General features: G+C 40.6%; 1 protein-coding gene across 1 annotated transcript in view; it reads left to right on the forward strand.

The window, feature by feature from the left end:
* The window catches only part of LOC119884431 (phosphatidylinositol 4-phosphate 5-kinase type-1 gamma-like), a 9,324-nt gene extending 1,933 nt beyond the window's left edge, over nucleotides 1-7,391 (forward strand). Inside the window, 13 exon segments of the mRNA XM_038694831.1 lie at nucleotides 1,291-1,319; nucleotides 1,517-1,606; nucleotides 1,725-1,855; nucleotides 1,960-2,077; nucleotides 3,704-3,856; nucleotides 4,529-4,745; nucleotides 4,748-4,827; nucleotides 5,116-5,324; nucleotides 5,407-5,490; nucleotides 6,320-6,368; nucleotides 6,562-6,646; nucleotides 6,776-6,948; nucleotides 7,251-7,391. Of these exon segments, the coding sequence (XP_038550759.1) occupies nucleotides 1,291-1,319; nucleotides 1,517-1,606; nucleotides 1,725-1,855; nucleotides 1,960-2,077; nucleotides 3,704-3,856; nucleotides 4,529-4,745; nucleotides 4,748-4,827; nucleotides 5,116-5,324; nucleotides 5,407-5,490; nucleotides 6,320-6,368; nucleotides 6,562-6,646; nucleotides 6,776-6,948; nucleotides 7,251-7,283 (1,451 nt within the window). The 3' untranslated portion in view covers nucleotides 7,284-7,391.
* The last annotated feature ends 453 nt before the right edge of the window (nucleotides 7,392-7,844 follow it).

The raw sequence follows: 7,844 nt of genomic DNA on the forward strand, positions 1-7,844 counted from the left end.
GCAGCAACACTTTGTGTTTAGTGCTAACTAGCAAATGGTAGCATGCTAACATGCTAAACTAAGATGGTGAACAACATAAGCACGTTAATACTGTCATTGTGCATTTGTGCTTGTTGTTGAGTTGAGTGCAGCCTCGCATAGCTGTAGACTCTTAAGTCTTGTTAATAATGCATCTGCCATTGTAAAGCTTAAGAATCTGAGTTGTGGTACCCGTATACATTGCTCCAAAGGACCATACTACCTTGCTGTTGTCAGCATTTTAAAATAAAATCAAATATGCTGTATGTTGTAGGTTTCTTGTGTTATGTTTGCATTTACTGATCCACCAACAAGAAGTCATTATTATTATGTATTAATTTGTATTTCAACTATTATTGTGTTCTGCCCTGCCTTAGTGATGGCAGCTGCAGTCTGTGCTGTACTTCAACATGGCTTAAAGATTAATTATTCGTGCTCTGTCAGCTGCCCTTCCTTAATCTTCATCCTCACAAGACCTGATATTTAGTACGATGATGTAACCCAGTACTGTGAAGCACTATGAACTGTCTCATTTCCCATTTACTTCTTTCATTCCAGCACTCTCTCCCTTGTTTATACACAGAAACATAAAGACACAGTCCAGTTGCGGCCTTCACATCAGTGGGAAGATGAAACCTAAGCCTCATGTGTGATTGGCTGGCAATGTGATCTGAGAACCTTAGCCAATGGCAGCACTCAGATTAGGGTTGGAAGTCAATCCAATAGAGTTTTTACGTTCTCGGTACAAATCTCACTGATCCGGGAATAGAAAACACTGACTGCACTCTGCAGTGGTCTGTTTTGGTTTAGCCAGGAATTTTGCTGCATGTCTTTTGTCTTTCTGGATTATCAAACAATTGGTAACCTCTGCTGGTGAGTTAACCAACAATTTATTTGGAACATCAAATTTAAATTAGTATGACAGTTGCCAAATTAGTTTAAAATAATCTCACCACAAGGTTCATTAGTAGCTGTCCTTTCGATCCTTTCACACAACCTTGCTCAGCAGATGAGGTTATTTCCCGGTTGTCAGTCTCAGGATTGTATATGTTAAAATTTCCAATATAGATCAGGTATTATATATTGTGCACGTTATACTTGAAAATCACAGGGAATTAATCTACAGCTTCTATGTTTGTCTTGATGCTCGAGGTCTCAGATGGGCTAACTTGGCTAAATGTGTTGGTTGGCATTCCTTGCTAAATAATGTACCGATGCGGACACCTCTCAACCCTTTTCTCATGCACCTTCTCTCTCTGTCTTTGTCCACAGATTCAGCCAAGAAGGCTCAGATAACAGAGGTGAGAGGCTCCTTCACATTATACATCCGTCTGTGTCACCTGTCTCTGTTGCTTTCGTCTTCTCTTTCACATCTTTCATCTGCATTGGTTTGCTGCATGGTTCAATTCCATATGACCTCTGAAGGGTCTATATATACAGTATTTGGAGTACATAAATCACATATACATTGTATATCCCTTTCCTTTCCTTGTGACAGATGCCGTCCCCATTTGGAGTTGGCCAAGCCCATGAGAAAAAGATTGGCCACAGGAGAGTAGATGCCTCTGGAGAGACGACATACAAGAAGGTAGACTTTGCCCTATGTCTTAAATACTGTTTGAAGCTTTGCTTTGCGTCATGATTTCACCAACTACGGTCCACCCACACCTTACTCTGGTGTTCTTTTCTCTGTTCTTCGCCTCCAGACCACCTCCTCTGCCTTGCAAGGGGCCATCCAGCTGGGTATTGGATATACTGTTGGCAACCTCAGCTCCAAGCCTGAGAGAGATGTGCTGATGCAGGACTTCTATGTGGTGGAAAGCATCTTCTTTCCCAGGTGTGTTTGTATGAGTGCATGTGTGCTTATGTGCATGTGTGGGTGGCAAGAAGCGAATACGATCTTTTATCTTGTTTTATTCTTCCCCATCTTGCTCGATACAGTGAAGGCAGTAACCTCACTCCGGCACACCACTTCCCAGACTTTAGGTTTAAAACCTACGCCCCTGTGGCCTTCCGCTACTTCCGAGAGCTATTTGGGATCCGACCAGATGACTACCTGGTGAGATATTTATTTTCTTGAATGACCGGTGATGCATTGAGAGTATTTAAATGTCTTATAAAGTGCTGAGAAAGTGAAATGTATTCTGTGACATACAGCATCAGTTGTGAAGCGAACATGTACAAATCACGCATAATAACTTGCACCTTATGGTTAGCTAACTGTTAGCACCATATTGTTTTGTTGTTTTATTACTGAACTGGTCAACACCTGCAAATTCATAATATTAATTATAATAGTTGTACTAGAGCGATACTGAGGCAGTTTTTTTTCCAGCAACAGTAATTTCTATTACAGTCGCCTTGTCTAAGACCACAAAAAGATTTTACAATTCATATGCAAATGAATTATGTTTTTTTATATTTGATAGCATTGTAATAGTTCACACTGTGTGATATGAGATAACATAAACTAAATATAGATTTGTGTGAAGTTCCCCCCCGAAAGCATTCAATTGATTATCAAAGAAAACATTCCCCTGGCTTCATCAAACATCTACTGCTCTGAGGATGAACGTTAAACACCCTCACAAATCAAAAAGTAGAACTGTGCACACGCGAACACACACAAAAAAAGTTGCACATGCCCGCACATATTTTGCATGTGAGGCTGCAAACACACACACGGTGACATAGCGTTCTCAGCTGCGTGTTTAAGCTCATATTCAACCTGTGCCAGAGGGAGATTAGCAGGCTAAAGCTTTCTTTTTTAAACTCCAAGTAGTGGCAGCAGACAGTCAGAGAGAGTAGTTTGTGTTTGCGTCTGCATTTGTTTGTGTTGGTGGAGGGGGTGGAGGACTACCAGTATAATTGCATTGTGCTGACTTACTGGTAAATTTAATTACTTTGTTAGACAAATTGACCTCAAGCAATGGGCAGTTTTTCTTACTTTTCTACTTAAGTCCTTAGTTTTTAACCAACTTCATTACATCTGATTTTGTCATTTAAAAAGTCTCAATGGCTTTACACCAAGATATTCAGGGTACATTTAAGCCCACTTTTGCTATTGGAGTGTTTATGTTGATTCACCTCAGTTCAACATAATTCCTGCTAGTGCACAGAAGTGGGTGAAAGAAATATTTCCACTGTTGAGTTAGTCACTTCACTGTAGTTACTGCCTCTACATTAAGGTGCAAAAAATTATAATAATAATAGCTTTATTTGTATAGCACTTTTCAATACAGATAACAAAGTGCTTTACAGCAATCAATGTAAAACATAGACAAGTTTATTAAAAATGTCATAATATACAATTTAAACTCCTCTATATATGATTCTTCACATCCACACCCAGAACGCCTTTTTGCACACAGTAGTGTATACACACTTGCACTTCAAAAGTCAAGTGTGTCAACAAAGCTTTGAAAGCTCGATTGGATCCAACAGTAATGGTGCTATGCAGCCCTGCAGTACCCATGAGATGTTAAATTTAGGATGAAAGTACAAACTCAGGTGAAAAAGCCTCTCACATAAAAAGACATTTAAAGACAGGACAGACAAGTAAGCTTAATAATAAAGTAAAACCTTTATGGCTGCTGCATGTTAAAACACTCTTTAGAGATTGTGGGTCATTGTGGGGATTGTGTTTAATCTTATCTTTGTTCTTCTGTGCCTCTGCTCTGTCTAGTATTCTCTATGTAATGAGCCACTGATTGAGTTGACAAATCCAGGAGCTAGTGGCTCCATATTCTACGTAACCCGCGATGACGAGTTCATCATCAAAACTGTTATGCATAAAGAGGCAGAGTTTCTACAGAAACTCCTTCCTGGATATTATATGGTAAGTCAAACCGAGACCCTCAATTCAATTGTTAGTCCAAATTGTTAGTGCATACTACATTTTCAATATATATGTTATTATAATATTAGTGTGTACAATTCATTATGCAGTATAGACAAATGTCTTTGCTTAATATGAAACATACTGAAACCTGTATGCTAATATTTAGTTTGACCAATTCAAATAGCAGAAAGATCTGCAGGTACAGCAAATATTTTTCTACTAAATTACCTTTCAGCCCAATAAATCAACGTAATAGTGTGTCTATTCAGAGATTTGGGTGTGTAGGCATGGGATGTTTGTGTACATGAGTACATGCTTAAGAGCAATGCAGCAGCTGAAACTTCTAGTCTTCTTTATCCTCTTTACCTTACCCCCTGGTGTTGGCCCCTGTCAGCAGTGACGCAAGCAGGTAGCTTTGTAATAGATATTAGCAGAGAGGTTGTAGCTAACCGAGACCTGGCCTAAGTACTCCTTAACAGGTTAATCATGCACACAGTAGAGACACACAAGAATGGGCTGAGGCCTGTGGATGGGTCACGCTTTCTGGCAGGTGCATGGTAATGGGGCTGAAACACATAGACTACATGCCTTATTACCAAATAATGTAGCATATTTCTTTAATCCTTCCTGTCTCTTTCTTTGTGTCTGCTGCGTGAACCCCCTCTCCAGAACTTGAACCAGAACCCCCGGACTTTGCTGCCAAAGTTTTTTGGCCTTTACTGCGTGCAGTGTGGGGGCAAGAACATCCGAGTTGTTGTGATGAACAACATTTTACCACGCTCTGTACGCATGCACCTCAAGTTTGATCTGAAGGGCTCCACATACAAGAGGCGAGCATCCAAGAAAGAAAGAGAGAAGTCAAAACCCACTTTTAAAGACCTGGACTTTTGAATGACGTTCCTGACGGCCTCACTCTGGACCAGGACACATACAGCGCTCTGGTCAAAACTCTGCAGAGAGACTGCCTGGTGAGAAAGAGAGAAGGCAGGAGATGGATGGAACACGTTTTTTGTAAAAGTAGATTAACACTGTGCATTTCATTTTATGTCAACAAAGTCAGCACAGCCAACCACATAAATTATTTGCTCAGACTCATACTGTAAATTAAGAGCAGATGAATTGGAGAAAGAATAGAGGAAGAGAAGGGAGAGAAAGAGGCTTCAAAGTGGCTTGTGTGTTTTTTATGCACGTGTTACAAAATGTTGTGATTTTCTCAGCTTGGAAAATTTTTTGAAATATCATGTATTTCATGTCAGGTTCTGGAAAGTTTTAAGATTATGGACTACAGTTTGCTGCTGGGGGTGCACAACAAGACCCAAGCGGAGCGGGACCGCCAGTCCCAGGGCTCGCCTGCAGGAGGCGGGGATGAAAAGAAGCGTGCAGCTCAGAGAGCCTTGTATTCAACTGCCATGGAGTCTATACAGGGAGGCTCCACATGTAGGGACACGCTGGACCATGATGACACGTAAGTCACTATTTTAAACTCTATGCCCTAATCATCACATTAAATTTACAAATGATGGTAATGTTCTCCTATCTGTCTGTAGTATGGGTGGTATTCCAGCTGTGGGTGCTAAAGGAGAGCGCCTCCTGCTGTTCATTGGAATTATTGATATCCTGCAGTCCTACAGGTAGGCAAGTTAAAGCTGCCATTTAATATCAGGAAATGAATACATGAAATTATATTTGTGTAACATTCACAAATCAGCAATACCCACTGCAATCAATTTGTTCTGCCTCAACATTACATTTTGAACTACGACTACCTAGGCCAGATTTTCCTCCTGTTCTTCCAGCATAAACAGAGCTTTCAGAGTGTCTCACAATGTCAGATGTCATGCTTCCAATGTTTTATGTTTTTATATTCTCCAAAATCCTCCTTACAACACTAAGCTTCTGGATTTATGAGGATTTATGGGAAATATGGTTTTAATTTAAAAAGACAAACAAACCACTAGTGTTTCTCTGATTGTCTGCCAGTTTTCATGTAATACATCCAAAGTGTCAAAGTTAATTTAATAATGATGACATATTGGTGTTAAAGGCTCATATATTACCTTAAACCTCTACTGCCTTCTCAGTCTGAGGTACTGCGTAAGGTCTTTCACTGGACTCCTTGGGTTTTAAAGTCAGGAAATGATTAGGTTTAGGCTTACAGTAATCCAGGCATTATGTGTCTGCAAGCAATATTAAAAGATGGTGATCACGAGGAAAAAGCAATTCCAGACATCTCACACTGTTTTTACATAAATACAAATGGAGGATGCTCATAACAAACGTTGTCAGGACAAGCGTGGACATAAGACATGTGTGTGGTGCCTAGCATAAAATCCAGATCTTAAAATGCACATCAGCATTGCATGTGGGACTGTAGCCACCTATTTAGGCCTGAGTTGCCAGGTAACCACAGTAAGTCAATGAATGAGTTTAACTAAATAATTTAATCGTCTTGTCTGACAGAATGATCAAGAAACTTGAGCACTCTTGGAAGTCTCTCATCCATGACGGGGTGAGTAGCTTTCACAGAACAGTTATGTAACAATCTGTATCCAAGCAAAACATAAACCATATAACATTTTTGCCTTTTTTTTGTTGCTATGTCTGTCTTTTATGTATTTAGCACCTTGATTGTGTATGAAAAGTGCAACATCGCTCACATTGCCTTGTCTCTTTTTTTCATTGCTACCTCCGCCCCTCCACAGGACACAGTGTCAGTTCACAGACCTGGTTTCTATGCTGAGAGATTCTACAAATTCTGTAGCACCATTGTCTTCAGGAAGAGCTGCTGTGAGTTTACAACTGTGCATGAGCCATATACTCCCATAGTGTGTTATATTTGATGGCAACAATAAGGAATTCTTTTGTTTTCCTACTTTTTTCTTTTTGGAGTAAATAAACTATGCTGTGCTTTCACAGCACTGCGATCGTCTCCATCTAAGAGAGGACGAGGGGCTCTTTCCATGTCCAAGTCCAGTGCTGGAACAGGTTCAGCTGGGCAGCGTCCCTCACTGACTGAAGACAAGCAGGAAACCAGGACAACTTGGAGAACCTACAAGGAGCTCCCAGCTTCCCCATGCTGGAGGACAATGGTAGTTTATCTCTATTAGTCCACATTGATATACAGTCATGATGTGTGCACATAGAGTTCATTAAAGGTGAAATGAAGTGAAAATGGGATGCTTAATACCACACACCTAATAGGATTGTGTGACCATGTGACAGTAGCCTTTAGTGTTAATGAATTAGCTTTAAATGTCTGCAGCCGAGAGCTCCATTTTCTCTTTAAATGAAATGAATTGAGCGCTTCTATTCTTGAGAATAGATTACACATACATTTTGTGATCTCTTTTTTTTATATTATATTATATTCTTGGTTACTTATACGTATTAGGGAGAGAGCCACCCTGCACCCCCCTTCCTTTGAAGATGCTACCACAGCTTCTATCGCTACCACGCTGTCCTCTAACAACTCCTTACCCACCACTCCCTTCGATACACCAGAGCACCCACGCTACAGGAGACAAATGCATTCCCCAAGTTGGCCAGGTAAGAATAATTGCTTGAATGTATCTATAATGACAGTATTCTGCCAAAAGAATGAATTGTGTGCGCTGTACTTCCCTACTGATATCACACATGTATCGTCCCATGTATTTTCAGGTTACAGAAAGTTGAGGTTCATGGGGAAAAGCAGGACACCATAACAGTGGAGGTGGAGCTCAGGTACATAAACATACAGCAATAGTGAAATATGATAATGTCCATAACTGCCTGTGCAACAGTGTTTAACAGTGTTCTTGTCTTGCTTCATACAGTAAAATCCCAAAGAGCACGGAGCTCACAGAGTTGACAGAAATGACCTTCCCAGCCATCTGTCTCCTGATCACCAGCCCCGTGTCATCGCTTCATCCACCCTCTCTCTGTTAGTCCATCCTCTGCTATTCCTCCTCCACTCTTCCTCCGTCTTTGTGTCTTCCTCCTCCGC

Source organism: Micropterus salmoides, unplaced genomic scaffold (assembly GCF_014851395.1).
Source record: "Micropterus salmoides isolate LMB-PRFRI ecotype aquatic unplaced genomic scaffold, ASM1485139v1 Ms_hic_scaffold_3431, whole genome shotgun sequence".
Classification (NCBI taxonomy): domain Eukaryota; kingdom Metazoa; phylum Chordata; class Actinopteri; order Centrarchiformes; family Centrarchidae; genus Micropterus; species Micropterus salmoides.